The sequence below is a fragment of the Equus quagga genome, chromosome 12 (genome assembly GCF_021613505.1).
Source record: "Equus quagga isolate Etosha38 chromosome 12, UCLA_HA_Equagga_1.0, whole genome shotgun sequence".
NCBI classification, from domain to species: Eukaryota; Metazoa; Chordata; class Mammalia; order Perissodactyla; family Equidae; genus Equus; species Equus quagga.
Window position 1 is genome coordinate 60941175 of NC_060278.1, and position 20475 is coordinate 60961649.

The 20475-nt window shown below is 55.8% G+C and overlaps 1 protein-coding gene across 1 annotated transcript; it reads left to right on the forward strand.

Annotated features, from left to right (window-relative positions):
* The first annotated feature begins 1910 nt into the window (after window positions 1-1910).
* On the forward strand, window positions 1911-18882 carry RNPEP (arginyl aminopeptidase). Its single transcript, XM_046679814.1, has 11 exons — window positions 1911-2390; window positions 5779-5919; window positions 6233-6381; window positions 10954-11070; window positions 11749-11984; window positions 13777-13890; window positions 14765-14877; window positions 15025-15133; window positions 16235-16459; window positions 17290-17432; window positions 18333-18882. The coding sequence occupies exons 1-11, from the start codon at window positions 1932-1934 to the stop codon at window positions 18489-18491; spliced, it is 1965 nt and encodes a 654-aa protein (XP_046535770.1). The 5' UTR covers window positions 1911-1931; the 3' UTR covers window positions 18492-18882.
* Window positions 18883-20475: the final 1593 nt, after the last annotated feature.

Here is a 20475-nt window from a genome sequence, read left to right on the forward strand (position 1 = left end):
GTGTTTTGCATTTTGAGCATCTCATTTTATTTTTTTTTATAGTTTCCATCTCTCTGCTGAAATTACCCGTCTTATGTGTTACTCACCTTTTCCATTAGAATGTTTAACATACCAATCATAATTATCTTAAATTCCCTATCCTAACATCTAGGTGACATTTGTGTCTAGTTCTGGCATTATCGTGTACCTCATAATTTTTTTGAAAACCAGACGTCTAGTGTAGGATAGTGGACGCTGAGGTGTATAAAATTTGTATCTGGGAAGGGGAACTCCTTTCTCTTGCTAGACCTTTACTGGGGGTGGGGTGAGTTGATCTGGTTGGGGTCTGGTCTGGGTTTGAGGTTTGCTGTTGCTGAGTGACCTTCAGTGCACCACAGGCTTCAAGTTCCTCAGGGATGCTGGGGTTTAGGGTGGGTGCTTGTTCGCCAGAGTGACGTCTGCCCTCAGCTTTGGCTCATCTCTCCGCACTGCACCTGAGGGAAGGTCTCTGCATGCTCTCCTTCTTCTCCTGTCCCTCTCCCACCAGCATGGCACTCTTACTTGTTACTAGAAGTTAGCTTGGTGGGGGTGTGGGGAGGGTGGTGTTGAGTGTTTGTTCTGATTGAGCCGTGGTTTAGGTGGGCATCATGTCCCCGGGTCTCAGGAGGGGAGCCCTCCCCTGCCTGTAGTCGGCCACGTTCCCCTGGGATGCAGTTCCCTTCTGTTCCCTTCCCCCACCTGCTGAGTTGGCACCAGCGCCCTAAGGATGACGGCAGCTGCTGCCCTTCTCCCACACGTGAAGCTCTGTGTTCTCTGGGGAAGCATCACAGTGGAATTCATTCCCTTCCAGCTTTGGCTCCATTCTCTTCTCCCAGGTCTGCCCCACAACAACCTTGCAGCCCCAACCCTGGGGCTCTTTCTGATCTTTTCTACAAGGACGTAGAGAAAAAACCTGCAAGAGGCTGCAAATTCCTCCAATTTCGATGGTCCTCCAGTAGCTCAGCAGCCCACTGCCGGCCTTCATGAATCGTCAACTACCCTGATTGAACCATTGCGGGGTCTGGTTGCAGCTACCCCTGTGAGGGACCCTGCTGCGCTCCGCCTTTGGGTGCCTGGCTCTCCTTAGTGTCTCGGCCAGTGGCTTGTTCTGGGACAACAGTTCTCTGACTGGTTTGAAAAGGCTGGAAACTGTAGCTTATCTACAGTTTTGAAAGAGTCCGTGCATGGTTTTCGTTGCTCCCTTCACCCTCTAGTGGAAGCCAAACGTCTTTGTATTTTTATTATACGTGTAGATCCTGGAAAGATCCTGGAGCCCCCGGGGATGGACCTCAATCTGCATGGAATTCTGGGCTGTTCACCACACGTGTTTAGACACGTTGCCAGACTGAGTTCTCACGATTAACTCGTGAGATAGATATCACTGCTCCTATTTTACAGGCGCAGAAAGAGGCTCGGAAAGATTCACCTTTCTTGGGGGAGAACTGGAACCCAGACCCTTCCAATCCAGGGGCCAGTGCCTACATCCTGCGGCCAGCGGGGAAGATGAGGGCACAGGGAAAGGCCAGGAGGGAGGGTGCGCCCCTGGGACCATTGGGCGAGTGTGGACCAAATTATCCCACAGTCCTCTGCTCCAAAGTCCTGAGGCACCTGCAGAAAGAGGAGGCTGCGGGGGGGCGGGGGCGAGGGGAGGCAAGGGAGAGGGGCGGGGCCTGAGGGGGCGTGGCCAGCGCTGGTCTCCCTGGGGGTGGGGTCTGCGTGTTGGGGCGGGGCCTGCATGGGTCTCCCCCCTGGAGGCGGGGTCTGCGTGTTGGGGCGGGGCCTGCATGGGTCTCCCCCCTGGGGGCGGGGTCTGCGTGGTGGGGCGGGGTCTGATGCCCCTCCCCGGGGCGGGGTCTGCGCGGCTCTCCCCGGGCCTGGGCTTCCTCGCGCGTGCGCATTGGCGCGTCGGGACCATGGCGAGCGACGGGTCTCCCGGCGGCGGCTGCGGCTGCGGCGCGGGCCCGAGGCCCCTGCACTCGGCGCGGGCGGCGGACGTGGCCTCGGCGTCCAGCTTCCGGGCCTTCGAGCTGCTGCACCTGCACCTGGACCTGCGGGCCGAGCTGGGTCCGCCGGGGGCCCGCGGGCTGAGCGGCGCGGCGGTGCTGACGCTGCGGTGCCTGGAGCCCGGGGGCTCCTCCGAGCTGCGGCTCGACTCGCACCCCAGCCTCCGGGTCACGGCGGCGGAGCTGCAGCTGGAGCCGGAGTGGCGGGCCCCGGGCCGCCCGGACGAGCCGTCCAGCCAGGTCGTGCCCTTCTACACGCGGCCCTTCGCGCGCTATGGCGAGGCGCTGTGCGTGGACCTCCCGCGGCCGTGCCGGGCCCGCCAGCACCTGTGGCTGCGGCTCACCTACAGCGTGCGCGAGGGCCCGGGGGTGAGCGCCGGGGGGCCCGGGGAGGGGAGGGGAGGAGGGCGGGAGGAGAGGGGAGGGGGCGGCCACGCAGCTCCCGGGGCCCCGGCCCTCCTCCCCGGCGGCCTGGCCGGTCCAGAGCATCCCTCGTCCCTCCCAGTGTCCACTTGTGCCCGAGGGGGCCTCTCCGGGTGACGAACGCCCCACACGCCGGGTGTAACGTCGCGGGGCTCTGGGCCTCGGCGCCTGTGATCAGCTGGGTAACTGCTTTACGGGGCCGGGACAGTGGGGCCCGGACAGTGGGGCCGGGACGGTGCCGGTTAGTCAGCGCGATGCTGACTGGGACTTTGCTCTAGGTGCCCTGCCGGTGCCGCGGGCGGAAACAACTCTGAACCCAGAAAACTGCTGTTGTTTCCTCTGTGAAGTCCCGGATTTGACTGAGAAGAGAATTTGAGGGAGAGTGGGAACTGGAATTAGAGTGTCCTGGGTTTTAGAGTCACCTGACCTTCTCACTGTTGATTGCCTCTTAAATCTTAAGTTGGGGTTGCAAATATGAGAAATAAGAGGATGAAGGTTATGTGGCCTGTCTCTGTGAGAGCCAGAAAGTCATTGGTGGAGGGGCCTTAGGCTGCATCGCTTGTCATTTCCCGGACAGGGTTGGGCCCAGTTTCCCAGGTGCTGTGCACCCACATTTGAAGGCTGCTTTTCAGGCCGGCAGTTCCTGTTCTGCTCTTAGAACTGGCTCAAAGGGCAGTTCTGTTTTCATTGTTCGCCATTCCGGGAATAAATGAACCTTATGATTGAACTCGTTTTAAAAAATGAAAGTCCAAAGCCGTAGGCACTGACCTCTAAGGGAAGGAAAATCCTAGCGCCCTGTAGGGATGATGCAACTGCTGGGAATGTGTCTAGCTGCTCTGCTGTATTCTGGTTCCTGGTTTGGGGCAGGAACTAGAAATTAAATAAGATAACTGGAAAAATGAATCACTTCCTTAATTTGCCTACTGAAAGTGGCACCTCATATTGAATATGAAAACTAAGTAGCTTTCACTTCAGACATAATGGCAGAGATCCACACTTGGCACTGAGGAGGTCCACAGTAATGGCTCTTGTATTTATTCCTTTTTCTCATTGCCACCATCCATTCAGGGCTGTCACTCTAATCGCCAAGGGTAACAACCTCTCCCTGACTTCAGATTCTATAGTGTATGTACTGCTAGACTCCTTCAATCTCCTTCACGTCATTAAAAAGCAAAAACTCAAGCAAAGATGATGAGTAAGGAATTATGATGGAGGGGATGATGGCCAGTATTTATTAAGATGTGCCAGGCACTCCTCTGTGTGCTTGAAGGAAGCTAGATGAGCTGTCTTTATCTCAGTGCCTGATACAGTGCCTGATCCCTCGTGAGGGCTCTGTGTCAGCTCTTATTATCAATTCATTACATTTTTTTCATTAATAGTGTTTCTTTTTTTAAAGATTGGCACCTAGGCTAACAACTGTTGCCAATCTTCTTTTTTTTTTTTTTTTAAGGATTGGCACCTGGGCTAACAACTGTTGCCAATCTTTTTTTCTTTTTTTTCTGCTTTATCTCCCCAAAGCCCTCCTGTACACAGTTGTATATCTTAGTTACAGGTCCTTCTAGTTGTGGGATGTGGGACGACGCCTCAACGTGGCCTGACGAGCCCTGCCCGGGATCCGATTCCTGGGCTGCCGCAGTGGAGCGTGTGAACTTAAGCACTCGGCCATGGAACTGGCCCCAAAAGTGTTTATTTTTTAATAAAACAGTCTAGGCTAACAAAAATTGAGCAGTTAGTACAGAGTTTCCATATACCTCTCCACATGCACGCTGTTTCCCCTGTTACTAGCATTTTACAAGTATGATACATTTGTTACAATTAATGAGCCAATATCGATACATTATTATTAACTAAAGTCCATAGTTTTTTCAGATTTCTTTAGTTTTTACTTAGCGTCTTTTTCTGTTCCAGAATCCCATCCAGAATACCACAGTGTAGTTAGCTTTCATCTGTCCTTCGGCTCCTCTTGGCTGTGACAGTTGCTCAGACTTTCTGTGTTTTTGATGACCTTGACAGTTTTGAGGAGTAGGATGCCCCTCTGTTGGAATTTGTTTTGATGTTTTTCTCATGAGTAGACTGGGGTTATTGGGGAGTTTTTTTAGGACTATTTTTTAGAGCAGTTTTAGTTTCACAGCAAAATTGAGCAAAAGTTCGCAGAGAGAAAGTGCCATTTTGTTGCGTCATGTTGAGGGTACATACCGTCAGCCTGATTTCTGACTGTTGACGTTGCCCTTGATCACCTGGCTGAGGCAGCGCTCACCGGGTTTCTCCACCGTGAGTTGCTCTCCCCTCCTGCCCCATATGCATTGTACTCTCTGGAAGGAGACTCGCTAAATTTTTCATACACAAACGAAAACTCAAGCAAAGAAAAAGCCAACATCCCAATGTGACTTCCTTATGCCTCTTAGAAATAGGTCTCAACTACCTCTGTGTTCAAAGCCCTTCGTTACACCTGCACAGGTGTGCCTCCTGCCCCTGTACGAGGAAGCCGCCACCACTTCCCAGAGCCCACCTCTGTCCAGGCCCTTCCTCATGCTGCTGTCCAGCTCCTTGAGAAGGTCCTTGGCATTCCTTCCAGCCAGCTGAGTCCTACCTGCTTTTGAGGGCTCAACCAGCAAGTTTTCTCCCCCTGTGAAACCTTCCTGGAATCATCCAGTCCTTCTCTAAATTCCAAACGGCATTTGATGCTGACATACCTGCACAGTCACATCCCTTATAAGTGAACTTCTTTTTGCTGTTGGCAAAAATTGGGTTTATAATAATTATTCAGATTTGCCATTGCTGCGGGGCTAACAGAAAACAAATTAGAATCATAGCCAGTGCCTATAATGTAAAATACATTTATTCCGAAAGGGTAAATTCTGGGGGTGGAGAATATGTATTCATCATGGACTCCTTCCAGGCGAGTGATATTAATCACAAATTCAAATACAACTGCTTCCGTATTTATTTTTTGGTGAGAAACTACCCCAGGGAGGACACGGAGGAGGAAGATGGGATGACAGGGTCAGAGGCCGGGTCTGGACTTCTTGAAACGACCCATGGGGTTCAGAGAGGAAGGGACCCATTGAGGTGTCTCTGCCCTGTGAAGTGGCTGCCATGCCTTGGCATGGCTCCCAGATGGATTAAACACACAGTAGGAGAGAACTTCCTAGACGGAGCCAAACTGGCCAGCAGCAAGATCTAAGGATTCTCTAAAATTCTTCCTGCTGGCCGACTCCTTTTCTGTGGCTGGGCTGAGCTCCTGTGCGGGGTGTCAGTTCTGAAATGTTCCGTTCTTTTGGGTTTGCTGAACTCCTCTGTGGGGTGTTGGTTCTGAAATGTTCTGTTCTTTTAGGTTTGCTGGTTGGCTCCTGAGCAGACGGCAGGAAAGAAGAAGCCCTTCCTCTATACCCAGGGTCAGGCTGTCCTAAACCGGGCCTTCTTCCCTTGCTTCGACACCCCTGCAGTGAAATCTAAATATTCAGCTCTTATTGAGGTAAGAGGGTAGGGCCGAGGGTACCTGCGTTGGGGTTGGAAAGACAGTTTCAGATCTCTCAGGTCACGTTCTACTGGTAAATAATTACCTCCCTCCAGTGGCACCTTTGAAAAATTCCTCCACCTAAAGAAATCTTATTTGTGCTAAATCCCATCCATTTAGCACAAGTTTGGTTTCTTGGAACCCTGGTGCTCCCCAAGATGGGCTCCAGGTCGTGATCACCACCACGCAGGCTGCTGGCCATGCTGTTCTCCCAGCTACTCAGAGGGAGAGTCTCTCCAGGGGAGACCTCCTGAGCTTTCCCTGTTGGCAGGTCCCAGATGGCTTCACAGCCGTGATGAGCGCTGACACCTGGGAGAAGAGAGGTCCAAATAAGTTCTTCTTCCAGATGAGTCACCCCATCCCCTCCTATCTGATAGCCTTGGCCGTTGGAGACCTGGTTTCTGCTGAAGTTGGACCCAGGTAGGAGACCGAGACCCTGCAGACAAGGATGGCTTGACCACTGAGGCAGGAGGCCTCTGACTGGAGGACCTGCTGGGGGGGGTGGTCCTGGGGGTGGTCTCGGACCCTCTCTGCGTCTTCCTGCAGCTGGTGGCTGTGCTCTCTCCCTCCTTGCCTCTCTCCCTCCCTCCCTCCAGTTCTAGCCCTGCTGTCGGGAATGCGACCCGACCCCCTCGGTCCTGGGCCACCTTGCAGGGTGACACTGCAGCTTAGGCAGCGGTTGTAGAGGACTTATCTTTATTAGTATCTTTAAGTCTAAATTCCCTTCTGGCAACTATACTCACTTTTTTATCTTTTTTACTAAATCTCCCTATTTTCTCTCGTGCTTAATTCCTGGAAAGTACGCCTTTGATCCCATTGTTTTTCTGTAGGGAGGACAATGGGAGCTCCTTTTTTTGTCTGCTCCAGATGCATAAATCTGAACCTGTGTGACAGAGAGAGCATGCAGTTAGCTGGGTTCTTGCTGGCTGTCATATGATCTGCCAGGATGGCTTAATCCTGACACGAGAGGATCAGAGGCTGCATGCACAGTGGCGCCGTGACCCTTTTCCTGGCTCCGCCGTGTGCTTCCTCTCTGGCCCTGCTCTCCATTCCTGGAGGTGGTGGTGTCCTTGCCAGGACTAGTTACAAGCCTCAGACCCCCTAACCAGGCTCAGTGGCACTGCCAGGACGATGAATCTTGCTTCCTCGCTATCAGAGGGAGTGGCTGGGATCCCATCGGCATCTGCTGCCAGCACGCCCTCTCCAAACGAGGGCAGTCCTGCTAGACCAGTGCCTCCTTTCATGGAGCGCTGCCTTCCTGGCGGAGAGGGTAGCGGGTAACCAAACGAGGGCCCGCTTTGCAGTTGACAGGAAAATAGATAAGTATAGAATGTCCCTGGAGAGAACTGACTACGGTGGGTTAGTGAGAGATGCACTAGGAGTGGGAGATGAGAGAACCTGTGTTCTGAATACACTGGAGAATGATGTAGTCAGGGGCCGGCCCTGTGGCCAATTGGTTAAGTTCACGTGCTCTGCTTCGGCAGCCTGGGGTTTCGCTGGTTCGGATCCTGGGCATGGACATGGCACTGCTCACCAGGCCGTGCTGAGGCGGCGTCCCACATGCCACAACTAGAAGGACCCACAACTAAAAAATCCACGACTATGTACTGGGGGTATTTAGGGAGAAAAAGCAAAAAAAGAAAAAAGAAAAAAGAAAAGAGAATGATGTAGTTAAATGACAACACGGTACTTCAGTCCAGGTGACAGGATCCATTTAACTGGTGGTGCTGGTGTATTCCTTCCGCCGTCAGATGGACAGTCCTGGCCTCCTGGGTCACATCTTAGGGTCTTGTCGGGGTTTGTTGACTGGGAGGGTCCCTAGCAGAGTGTGGCTCCAGTCCCAGTGCCTGTGACCCCAGCAGGAAATCCTGGGCAGAAGAGAGTAATGGGTATCTCGCAGCAGTCCCTCTGATGCATACTGTCTTCTGATCCTTGACAGACTCAGTGAGGGCATCAGTGCTGTCTCCATCTCACATGTAAGCATAGTGAGGGTTTCGTGAAATGGCTTGTGCAAAGTCGCATGGTTGGCAGAGCTGGAATTCCCGTCCAAGTATTTCTATTGCAGATCCGGTGCTCCGTGCACTGCAATCCTGGCGATGAGATTCCAGCCTGACTGAGAGCATCCTGGTTTCTTCTGACAGAAATCTCAGTACTAGTGGAAATATCCTGGATGTCCGCTATCCAGCCCCACCTGCACCTTCTGGCTGTAGCAAGCTGAGGTGCCGTGGGTGGAAGGACGTTGTTAATTATGATGCCCACTCTGGGGAGGGGACAGTTCACAGACTCATTCCTTGAAGACTGACTCCTGTGCCATGGTCCTTTCTCAGCCGGGTACCCTGTCGCGTCATCTTTGGTGACTTTTTTCTCTGCGTGATGACACATCTAACACCCTGGGTTCCCACACTCCGGGCCACACTCAAGGCCCGAGGGCTGGACTTAGGGTTATTGTGAACTGTACTGAGTTGGAAATCTCAGACACCTTGAGCTCGCTCATTCTCTGACCCCACCCTGCTGACCTTCCAGCCCTCTGGTGGCCTTGCTCCCACTGTTTCTGCTCCTCCAGCTCCTGGAGGCTTCCGTTTGGCATGCTGAGCCTCTCCTCCTGGGCAGTCAGCTCTCTGGCCCGACTTCTCTCCTTGGCCCAGGCGTGTGTTGATCACATCTGCCTCAACACCCCAGGCCACCTTGCTGTGTGTGTCCTGCTGCTGTGACACGCAGCTCTGGGTCCTGCAATTCCCCTCCCCCTCTTCTATGGGTCTTCAAGAGATGGAGAAAATAACGAAACTGCACTGGTACCGCTACACAGTGCTGGGTTTTTGGTGAAAAGTTGGAATTAAAGAAAAGTTGAAATAGATGTTTGGGTGGTTTTCAAGAAAACTGTAACAAACGTAGTCTTCAGCCCCAGCTGTGCTTTCAGTGTCACTCAGCTGTCCTTTTGTGTATCTTTCTGAGCCTCACTCCAGGAGGATGACCTCATCTCCTCCCTCACTGAGAATATTGGATCCGTCAGTCAGATAGGATTACGTCAGCGTCCCGTCCTCCAGGGACAAAGCCATCCTCATGGGCTCTCATCCTTCCCTCGGCCCTCTGGACTCTGACAAGGGTCCTTCCTTCTGTTTAAAGCCAGTCCGGGCCGAGATTCACTCCCTCCCTGTATCCTCGGCTCTTTGCTCCCTCGCCCACCCCTCCCTTCAGATCGCAGCCCCACCTCCTTCCAGCCCCAGCCCCGTTCCAGGCTCTCCAAAACAAAGCAGAAAATAAGCTTGAACCCCAGACGCACTGGATCCACAGTCTCCCCCAGCTCCCGCCTTCCCTTCGGCCGCGTTCCTTACAGAGGAGGGGACATGCGCGCCCTGTGCACTGGGCTGGGATCCAGTCCCCATCATGCGTTGACACCCCTGTTGTGAGAGAGCCCGTTGGCCTCAACACGAACGACACACGGGGTACTTTCCGGCCCTCGTCTTAGCATCCTGCTCTTCATCATCGGCCTCTGTTGACCTTCCTCTGGCTTCGTGACACGACTGTCCTGGTTCTGGGGTCCTTTGTGCACTCTTCTCTGCCCAGCGCCTCGTGTGTGGTGGCCCCGGCTTCCGTCCTGGACCCACTCTTCCCTCCTGTGTGTTTTGCTTGGGAAGCTCACGCACTTTTGTAGGTTAACGTGTTTTCTGTGCTCGGCTGTCCGAGTGAGCTCTTCTGATCTCCGTCAGTCTGATAACATACGTCACTCGTTGGCTTTGAACACCCTGAAGCTCTGCAGGTCCAGCTGTGTGATGAAGCCCCTGAGGCCCTCGTGACCTGAGCCTCTGAGCCTTGTGGGCCCCTCCCACCTGTGCTCCCCCCCACCCCCCGCCTTGATCTGAGTGTGAGCTCTCAGGAGGGCCCAGACGCTCAGCCATCGCACCTGCATGAGCAGTTTTCCCGGCCAGGCCTTTGCATCTGCTGCTTGGGAAGCGCCCGGCGCTGTGTCTCTGTCCCACTCCTCCTGGAGCGGCTCCTGAGGTTCTGCAGGGGTGGGAAGAAGCCCTCCCTCCTCCTTGCCTCGAACCCGCCGCTGCGCCGCTGTCGACTCAGCGTGTCCGGGTGGGAGAGCGGCTCCGCGGAGCAGCAGGTGCTCTTGGCTACGGGATCCTTGGGTTCGGGGTCCGGTCACCCTGGAGTTCAGCCATCGGCCTGGGCCGGTCACGTCCCTCTCGGCCTTGACCTTCGTTGGGTTGGATCTGCTTAACTTCTACCCACTTTTCACCTCTGTTTCCCCATCTTTTTATCATGAAAAATTCCTACAGAAAATGGAAAGGATGATGCATTGAGCACCTGTATGTCCACGCCTTCTGCCGTATTAGTCTTCTTTGTGTGTAGGTCTGGTTTTGGTCTTGCTGGACCATCTAAAAGCCAGCAGATCAGGATGCTTCTCCCCAGCACAGACCTTCTCCCTCAGAGCCACGCCCCGTTACCCACCGGAGGCAGTTAACACGTTCCCGTTAATAGGCTTATCTCTAAAGTGTCTTTCCATTGCAGAGATTCTATTATGAGAATCTCTTCTGAGAGCCGGGAGCAGGAAACCGTCTTTACTCTATAAGCCACTGGATGAGGGGCTTTCTGTGCTGTGTGATGTCATCCCCACCACTCATTTTACAGATGAGGAAACTGAGGTTCAGAGGGTTGGATAACTTTTGCCACATTGCAGTCTATGTCATAGTCATAAAATTGTAGCCCTGTGGGTCTGAGCCCGTTGCCTGCCCAGGGGCAGTCCCCGCCTCCCCGGGCCCTCCCTGGGACTGTCTGTCGTGGGTGCAGTGTCTCCAGGTGATGAGCAGTCTCTGGGGTCTGTGCATGTGACCTGATCTTGCATCTCCTGGCTCTGTGGCTGCCACACTGTCACATGTATTTGGCTCAGATACGAGACGGGGGCCAGCTTTCTGCAGGGGCTTTCACGATCAGTCACCACCATGGTCCCTAAGCGGCACTCTGCTCTCTCTGTGTCCTCGTCTCCAGGAGCCGGGTGTGGGCCGAGCCCTGCCTGATCGAGGCCGCCAAGGAGGAGTACAACGGGCTCATAGAAGAATTTCTGGCAACAGGGGAGAAACTTTTTGGACCCTACGTTTGGGGCAGGTGTGGTATGCCCTTGACTCTGGTGTCTCTTGTCCAGCGGAGACCCCGCTTTCCCGCTGTCCCCCCTCTGGTGCTGCTTCTCGTCCTTCTGTCTCCTGGAGCCAAGTGCCCCAGCCCCAGACGTGAGGGCGCAGAGGGAGAGGAGGAGTATCAGCGAGGCCTCGCTCCCTGCTGGGGAGGAGGGACCGTGGGTCGGTGGGGGGGCTGTTGGAGTGAGGGACGCGTGCCCCGCAGTTGCTGAGTTTGAAGAAACGCTGGCAGGGGACTTTGCTGACTTATCTTTCCTGGAAGCAGCCCCATGCTCCGTTTTCTTCTTTGACATCTTCAGACTTTAAACCTTAGACCAAAGGCTTCTTAAGGTCTTTGTGACCCCAAGTGGGCCACCTGTGGGCTCAGTGTGATAGAGCTGAAAATGTACCAAGAGCAGAAGGTTTTGGAGAGCTGTCTCCGTGACAGCAAGAGGCCCCTGGGAGACGGAAGTCCCAGCAAGCTGGGGGGCCACAGGGCAGCGGGACTGAGGAGGCTGGGTGTCACTTGGGGTGCTGGCCCAGGGACGTACGGTGCCTGTTCAGTGGCGGCATCTCTTGGGGCTGGAAGGAGGCTGGGAGAGTCATGGCTGGGAAGGGATCAAGAGTCCACCCTGGGCAGCCGTTCCATGACCTCTCGCCTTCTTGGCAGGTACGACCTGCTCTTCATGCCACCATCCTTTCCGTTCGGAGGAATGGAGAACCCTTGTCTGACCTTTGTCACCCCCTGCCTGCTAGCAGGGGACCGCTCCTTGGCCGATGTCATCATCCATGAGATCTCCCACAGTTGGTTTGGGAACCTGGTCACCAATGCCAACTGGGGTGAGTTCTGGCTCAATGAAGGCTTCACCATGTATGCCCAGAGGAGGATCTCCACTGTGCTATTTGGTAAGCCGGCTCTCTGCCTGCCTGCTCCGCAGGACCCTGTACCCGCTTCCTTAGCCTGTGAGGCCACTGTTGCCTCCCTTGGGGGTTTCTGAATACAAGTGGGCGTGAAGGGCGGTGGCAGTCATGCAGAAAGCTCCAGTGAAAGGCCATAGAGGACTAACTCTGGACAAAGGCTGTTTAAGTAAATGCTTCCCGCTTCACTGCAGGTCGCTGAATCTGCCAGGGCAGTCAGGGAGGGATCTCACTGACTGAACCCCGAGGGGAACTGACAGGGAAAGGACCCCTCCTCCAAGCAGAGCCCACACTTGGTGCTCTGCTCTCCCTACAGCCGGGCCCAGCCTCAGGGGGTCAGCTGCCCAGGGTCGTCCACGCAGAGAGCTCGTTGATTTCCTGCGTGAATCATGAGAGTGTTATAGCCCTTGCCTCCCACTGCACACCTGCACACCCGCTCTGTCGCAGGCACCCGAGAAAGCACTCATCATTTGACAATTTCACGGTAGCCCCACAAAACAGGTATCATTATTATTTCCATTTTGTATATGAGTTCACTGTGACTCAGAGGGTGGGCAAGTGTGCCCGGGCCACCTAGCAAAGGAAGGCACAACCTCGAGTCGAGCCCAGGTGTGCTTTCAAAAGGCTTTCTCAACCCTCTCGTTATTGAAAACCCACCATGCATCACGTGCTTTTAAAAATATAACATTTCTTATTTTTATTATTTCTCTGATCGAAATCTATTTTGGTATAAATGGAGGGCACACACACAAATTATCCATAATCTCGCTGTTTGGAGATAATCAATGGATGTCCTTTCAGACGTTTTTCTGCGTGTGCGAGTCATCAGACCGCACATGGTTTTCCAGCTGCCTTTTTTTTCACCTTAATCAAGTTACGCATTTTCCCAAGTCATTGAATTTTCTTCTGCAGCTGCATAGTATGGATGTTTCGTAATTTATTCAATCAATAGGTTGTTTCCAATTTTCCGATGAAATAACATTTTGACAAATGTCTTTATGTATGAATGTTAATACATCTCTCAGATGATTTCAATAAGGACAAATTCCTAGAAACATCGTTTTTGGACCTGAACATGTTAAAGGCTTTTTAGCTCATGTCATCCGTTGCCTCCCAGAAAGTTTGTTCAGATTTCCACTTTCCTCCCGAGTGTATCAAGCAGGAGCCTAGTTGTGAATGTCCTGAACAGCCACCAAGAGTCCCGCAGGCCCGTGTTGTCATCCCAGGGTGCAGACGGAAGAACAGGCCAGGAGAGGTTAAGTCAGGTGTGCAGAGTTGCAGCATCGGAAGGGGCAGAGCTGCTGCTTGAGACCTGGTGCCCTCCCCTCCACTGTTCCCTGCCACCTTAGAGCCAGGAGGAGACTCAGTGACCCCTGGAACAGCTGTGGGTGACAGTTTCTCTTGTCTGACGGGAACAGACAGATGAAGATACCCTGTTTTCATAGAAGATCACATTCCTATCTCTAAAAATAGAAATACATGGCTGGGGAGGTAACTGTCAGAGGAAAAGGTGGGACCCCAGTCCTCACGTACGGCAGAGCCCGACAGCCCGAGCCAGCCAAGTGCCTCGTAGCCCAGAGCCATGAGAGCTGGGGCTACAGAGTCAGGGTCTCTGGTGGGAGGGCAGGTGACGGGTCCCCAGGGGGTGGCAGTGGTCAGCTTCAGGTGTCTGGCATCGTTCTTCTTGTGGCCGCGAGGGGGCAGCACAGCCTGTCCTGCCAGGAACCGTGCTGGGAGGTGGTGACAAGCTTTCTGGTCCTGTGGTTTCTTTCTGCCCCAGGGGCTGCTTACACCTGCCTGGAAGCCGCCACTGGGCGGGCTCTGCTTCGGCAGCACATGGACGTCAGCGGCGAGGAGAACCCGCTCAACAAGCTCCGGGTGAAGATCGAACCAGGTCCGCGGCTCCTGTTCCCACCCCTCCCCTAGCCAGCTTGGAGCCCACGCTGGCGAGCGCCGTGGTGACCAGCGGGAGGAGCCCTCGGGGCTCCTGGCAGCCGTTCCCCGGCCCCTGGGCAGCGGGGGCCGCAGCCGATCCGGCGGAGACGAGTTCTGTCCGGCTCTGTGCGGTTCCTAATGACTTCCCTGTCGCTTTGCATTCGTACAGGTCCATGTCGCTTTATGAGACTCTTTACCACTCCTTTTCTGTCGTCAAGTCAGACCTGTGGGTTTTGTAGCTCAAGTGTTAGCCTTCCTTTACAGAGGATGTGACTGAGCGCCCAACAAGTTAAGTGACTTGTCCAAGGGCGCGTGCGTGTGTTTGCTAACATTGCTCTTTAGCTCGCGTGTGACTAACCGAAAAGCTTTCTGTGCAACTGAAGCTCCCATTCCCTGGTGCCACTGACTATGAAAATGAGCTTCTTGTAGACTGGTAATCCGTTTATTTTAGTCCCAGAGCATTCGTAGAAACAGCCCCTTCTTCTGGGAGGGGACGTGAGTGTAGGAGGCCAGCAGGGCTGAAGAGGCGCAGAGCCCTCCATCCTGAGTCGATGGAAGTGCCCAGGCAAAGCATTTCCAGGAACGAGGGAGCTGGCCAGACCCCACGGGAGGCTGGGGTCTGTGTCTTCCTATCGAGGCCACAGTTAATGGTCCTTTAGGGTCGCCTTTGAAGGGCCCCGGAGAGGCCGGGATGGGTCTGGAAACATCCCTGGCCTTGCCGGCCCTGGGCACGCTGAGCTCTGATGTCTCCCGTTCTCCTCTGAACGGGGGGCCCGAGCAGGACCAGGTGGCGAGGGGTCACCAGCGTCAGGTCCTGTCTGCCTCCTCTGCAGGTGTCGACCCGGATGACACCTACAATGAGACCCCCTACGAGAAAGGCTTCTGCTTTGTCTCGTACCTGGCCCACTTGGTGGGCGACCAGGCACAGTTTGACAACTTTCTCAAGGTATGGGCAGGCCAGAGATGGGCGGGAAGGAGGAGTGACCAGTCAGGCAGCCGGGCCATGTCGGAGGGTGGACGCCCTGAGAAACGGGGTCCCCCCCCCCCCCAGCCACGGGACCCCGAGTAACTGAAAGTCCCTCCCTCCTCACAGGCCTATGTCAACGAATTTAAATTCCAAAGCATCCTAGCTGATGACTTTCTGGAATTCTTCTTGGAATATTTCCCTGAGCTGAAGAAAAGGAAGGTGGATTCCATTCCAGGTGAGCGAGGAACCTGCCCACAGGCTTCTAGGCGATGGCGAGAATTCTCTCTGGTTTACTTTTGCAAAGACCAGGTGGGGTGCAAAAAGATGGCTTCGAGGTCACCCGGTCCTGGCACTTTGGGGAACAAACCAGGGTGCCGGGCCTTGTTGCACAGCCGCTTCTCTCAGCTCCTCCTCCTCCTGCTTTCCTTGCTCGCTCCTGGACACGCACAGGGAGACCTATAACTCTGCTGCCCTAGCTGAAACGCCCAGGCAGTGACAGCGGCAGCAGCCATAAGAGGGTGGAGTTGCCTTCTAAAGGAAGGACAGTCCCGGTGGCTGCCCTGATTTCGGCTCGGGAGGCACTGCTCGTGAGGGAGAGTGGAAAAGGTCCTGTCGTGGATGCGACAGCCCAGGAGACACTGCCACAGTGCTGGGAGCTGCCTCAGTGGTTTCCATCAATGGTTGGGTAAAGCCAGCCTCCCTGACGGCCAGGGCTGCTCCGGCCCCGTTGCACCCGCCCTCCGGTTGGAGGCCGCCCTCCAAGGTCAGGAGGCTCTGTAACTGATGGTGGATAATAATTGCTGAGTGCCCACTGTGCACCAGGCAGCATGCTGAGTTCTTCTTGTGCGTTTGAGCCTCACAGCTGCCCGCCCAGGCGGGGCCCCTCACCCCCATTCTACAGGTAAAACTGAGGTGCAGAGACGTGAAGTACGTGCTGGAACCTCCCAGCTGGGTGATGGCAGAGCTGGGGTAGGAGCCCCGGAACCTGGTCCTGGAGGCCAGTGGCTTCAGCCCTGTGCTATGCTGGTCATCTGGGGAGGACGTGACCTTGAATGAAGCTCGGAGAGCATCCGTCCACCGGCTCTGACAGCACCGTGTTGATGTGGAGCTAAAAACATTCTCACAGTAGAAAAGGGGGCAGTCCAGTCTAACTCTGACCATCTCTAGGAGTCATTGCTGCTGGGCCCCTGGGAGCAGGTGGCTGCGTGGGAGAGTGGTGTCCCATATGGACAGAGAGAGGCAGGCAGGAGCCCGAGGTCTCTGGGAGCTGCTTGGGCAGGCTGCCCGCGACGCTGCCTGAGGGTCCTGATGGTGTCTTCTCTCTTCTCCCAAACAGGCTTTGAGTTTGATCGATGGCTGAATACCCCTGGCTGGCCCCCCTACCTCCCTGATCTCTCTCCTGGGGACTCACTCATGAAGCCCGCCGAAGAGCTGGCCCAGCTGTGGGTGGCCGAGGAGCTGGACATGAAGGCCATTGAGGCTGTGGCCATCTCTACCTGGAAGACCTACCAGCTGGTTTACTTCCTGGATCAGATCCTCCAGAAGTCCCCCCTCCCTCCCGGTAAGGAAAGGGGCTGCTTTCTTCTACGGGTGATCACAGTTCCTGTGCGCAGAGCTGTATGTCAGCGGCCGGAGGAGACTCGGGAAAAGCCGCTGTGGCACCTGCCCCGGGGACTGCCAGGAGTGAGGGAGGGTGGCAGTGGGCAGAGCAGCCACAGAAGGATGGGGGTCATCCACACAAGCGCCCTGGGGACAGAACAGAAAGCCTAGTGTTCAGTGCGTCCTCGGGGCGTGCGGGCAGTTCTTCTGAGCTCTGTGCATCTGTCCAGTCATTTCATCCTTGTCGCCGCTCTGTGGGGTCGGTGCTGTGACTGGGATCGCAGGTAATGGAGGTGGGCCCACGGCCAGTCCGTGGCGGGGCTGGGATTCGGACCCAGGTGGCGGAAGCTCTGAACCACTGAGGCCTTGTTGCTGCTCAGCCAGAAAGGCTGTCCACCAGGGTGTCGTTCTGAAAAAAGGTTAAAGCCTGGATGAGCGTTAGCAGGGTCGGGGAAGGAGAAAAAGTGGGGCAGGATGTACTGGGGGTTTGTGTGCTTTGGTCGCGAAAGGCAAATAGGATGATTGCAGAAGGTCTGTGATAACGTTAAGGGGAGTTTGGTGGAAGAGCCTTAGAAATTAAGGGCAATGGGAGAAGAGGCCTTTACTGTCAGGAGCGTGAAGGAGCGACGGGAGCGGAAGCGGGTGGTCGGGACGCCTTGAGGTGGTTCCTGGGACCTGGGGAGGGCTGCGGGCAGATGTGCAGAGTCCGAGAGTGGGGCCCCTCACCTCTGGGGTAAGTCTGGCCTCAGACACATGGCTCTGCATCATCAGTGACCCATCTCTTGTTTCCAGGGAACGTGAAGAAACTCGGAGAGACGTACCCAAAGGTCTCCGACTCCCGGAATGCAGAGCTGAGGCTCCGGTGGGGCCAGATCGTCCTTAAGAACGACCACCAGGAGGATTTCTGGAAGGTGAAGGAATTCCTGCAGAGCCAGGTGGGTGACCCCTGGGACACATGGTGGGCGACCTCTGGGGCACACGGTGGGCCTCTGGGCTGGACTAGCCCTGGAGCTGAGGCCGGGGGAGGGGCCTCGGCGGATCCTCCCAGCAGCCTTGTTCTCAGCGTGGCTGGTGGGGGCGCAGCCCGGTGGGGAAGAAGCCTGTGGACTCAGGGAGCCCCCTGCAGCTCAGCTGGTGAAGCCGGAGGGAGAACAGCTGGTGGGAGCGATCCCCAAACTGGGAAGCGGGGTCCTGCGTCGGGGGGCTGGTCCTGGGGAGAGGAGCCTTGGGAGGCTCAGGTGCCAGCCGGGTCCTGGGGCAGCCGTGAGAGTCACACTGCTGGGGCCGGGCTGGGGCCCTGAAGGTGGCCGTCCTCAGACCGCAGAGCGGGAGGAGCGGGCTGCACAGAAGCCATGCTCAGTCTCCCCCGTCTGTGTGCTGCGGCCCTGCGGGGTGTCCTGAGCCTCTGAAGACGTCCCCTTGTCTGCAGGGACTCTGATGTGTCGCACACTTCCATGCCTTTGCCCCGTGTCTTTGCTTGGCCTGGCTGCCGTGGGAGCGTGCACGGCCCCGGTATCATGCGCTGCAGCCCTCGCCCCCCGCTGCTGACTTGGGGGCTGAGCACTTGCAGCTCTCTCCAGGTTTGGGTCCCCTTCATGTTGTTGAGCGTACACATCCTTTGCCATCACGGATCGAGGGGGATGCTGAGGTCTGTCTGCACGGATCTTTGGCCCCAAGAAGATGCCAGAACAAGAGTGCTCAGTCTGGGAAGCCCCTCATTCCAGTGCTGACCCCATATCCCTTTTGGACCTGCCGTGACTGCTGTCCTTGGTGCCAGGGGGCGGCACAGACCCGCCGAACAGGCCGCTGAGGCTGCGCGCTTGTGTTTCTTGCAGGGGAAACAGAAATACACCCTTCCGCTGTACCGTGCCATGATGGGTGGCAGCGAGGTGGCCCAGGCCCTTGCCAAGGAGACCTTTGCGGCCACCGCCTCCCAGCTCCACAGCAACGTTGTCAACTACATCCAGCAGATCCTGGCGCCCAAGGACAGTTAGCAGCTCGTGGGCGTGGCTGCCGCCTCCTAGACGCTGCCAGCTTCCAGGGTCGTCATGCCCGAACCCCAGCTCTCCAGCCGAATTCACCCTCCCGAAGCCTGTGTCTCCTCTGATCCTCTGTTCTCTGGGCTTGGCATCTGCGACCGGGGGCCTCTGCCTGGCGGGCGCCTCTCTGGCCCCCAAGTCCTGAGACCGGGCCCTCCCGTGGCTCTCCACAGCGGGCCACCAGTCCTCTCCCTCCTCCTGCTGGAGTCTCCGGGGAAGGCAGAGCGGATTTCTTTCATTCTTTTCCTTCTTTTGCTGATTCTGGAAGTAATATGCAAAGGGATGCTTTCTGATAATACTTTTTTCAGGCTCATTCTTCATTTTAATAAATATTTTTAAGTGAAAAGTATCTGAGTGGGAGTGATGGATTGAGCGACTGTGAGATTTCTTCTCCGGGTGTCCCCTCTGCGGGCAGGTGTCCTGAGAAGGTCTCTGGGGGGCGCCCAGACGATGAGTGTCTGCCTGTCTTTAGGGCACTCCCAGGCCAAAGGAGGGCTCCTGCACAGGTGCAGGAAATCATACAGGGCGGCGTGGCCATAGCGTGGCCATTGCAGGAAAAAGGCACAAATGAATTGCCTCCCAGTTCTGTATGAAGCAGGTGACTTCTCCATCTGCAACCTCATTCCTGCTCATCTTTTCCACTGCCAGAACCCAAACGTGTGTTTTAGAGTCCTTTCTCTGTCCTTTTCACTGTCCCTAGGGCCTCGCCTCTGGCCCCAGACAACTATTTTAATGGCATGGCGATGAGTGTGTTCAGAACTCGGCATGAAGCTCTGAGCTCCTGGGTTCAACGTGGGGTCTAAGGTGTCAGCAGCTTAGGTGGTGGGTGTGGGATGAGGGGAGGGCTGCAAGGACGTACTTAATACGTATGCTTAAGTTGCCTTTCCTATACACAGCGTTGTCCTGAGCCGGTCCCCACGTAGCTCTGCCCTTGGCCTCAGGGTTCCCAGGACAGGCCCTTCCCTTCCCAGTGGAGCAGAGCCCCACGGATGGATTCGCTCTCAGTCTCGGCAGAAGCAGGGTGCCGTGGTGCGGGGGGCGGCGGGCGACGGCCTGGTCCCCGCACGCCGGGCGTCCCCAGCAGATTTGGAGGCCCAGGGTTCAGAGTCCCTCTGGGCCCTGGCGTTTGGATAGCAACCTGTTTCTCTAGTTTTTTTGGGGCCGTTCCTGACAATACGTCATCGGCAAGGACTGTTTTGGGGCCATCCAGATGCCACCCCCGCTTGCGACCAGGGGATGTCTTTCCTTGTTCTGTACAAAAACCCGCAGCATTGAGGAGCCCAGAGCAGTGAACGGTCACCGTGGAGGCAGAAGGCTGGGGCTCCTCCTCGACGCCACTCTGACTCCACGACCCGTGAGCCCTCAAGTCCCACGACGTGTGTGTCCTGGGTGGCGTTCCCTGCCCCGCTCCCCACCTTTCCACCTGACAAAGTCCTGCTGGGTGTGCCTGTCCTCTCGTAGGCTGGGGGGCCATGCTTGTGCTGTTCTCCATCCTGAAGAAGAGGCCGTGTGCTGTTTGGGCCAGCTCTGTGGGGACGGGCAGTGGGCTGTTGCCCTTGGCAGGGGTTGGGAAGGCCCTGTTCCACGGCTCCTCTGATCCTCTGACCACTATTCTGCAACCTTCCTCCCACCCCCCTCCCCTCCCCTCCAAGGCACTGACCTCAAATGTCAGTCTCTCGCACTTAGCTTCTGTGACATCCCTCCCTACGGGGCCTTCTGCTGATGGAGGTAGATGGCAGCCTATAGGAACTCCCAGTCTCAACCCCCTTCCTCCCGTGAAGCCCCATGAAGGCAAGGGCACTGCTGCCCTCCTTGTTCCTCTACTCCCTTCTCATCCTGCCCCGAGCCTCAGCCTCGGGTGTTCTCTGGGGCCAGGGAGCACGTGAGCAGTCCTGGGGCTGAAGCCGGTTCTCCCACATTCCAGGGTGAGGACTGGGCA

Excerpts from the sequence above, each read along its gene's own strand:
- RNPEP (XM_046679814.1), top strand. The coding sequence starts at position 1,932 with ATGGCGAGCGACGGGTCTCCCGGCGGCGGCTGCGGCTGCGGCGCGGGC. Across the intron at positions 6,382-10,953 it reads TCTGCTGAAGTTGGACCCAG|GAGCCGGGTGTGGGCCGAGC; the intron begins GTAGGAGACCGA and ends CCTCGTCTCCAG. Across the intron at positions 11,071-11,748 it reads GGACCCTACGTTTGGGGCAG|GTACGACCTGCTCTTCATGC; the intron begins GTGTGGTATGCC and ends CCTTCTTGGCAG.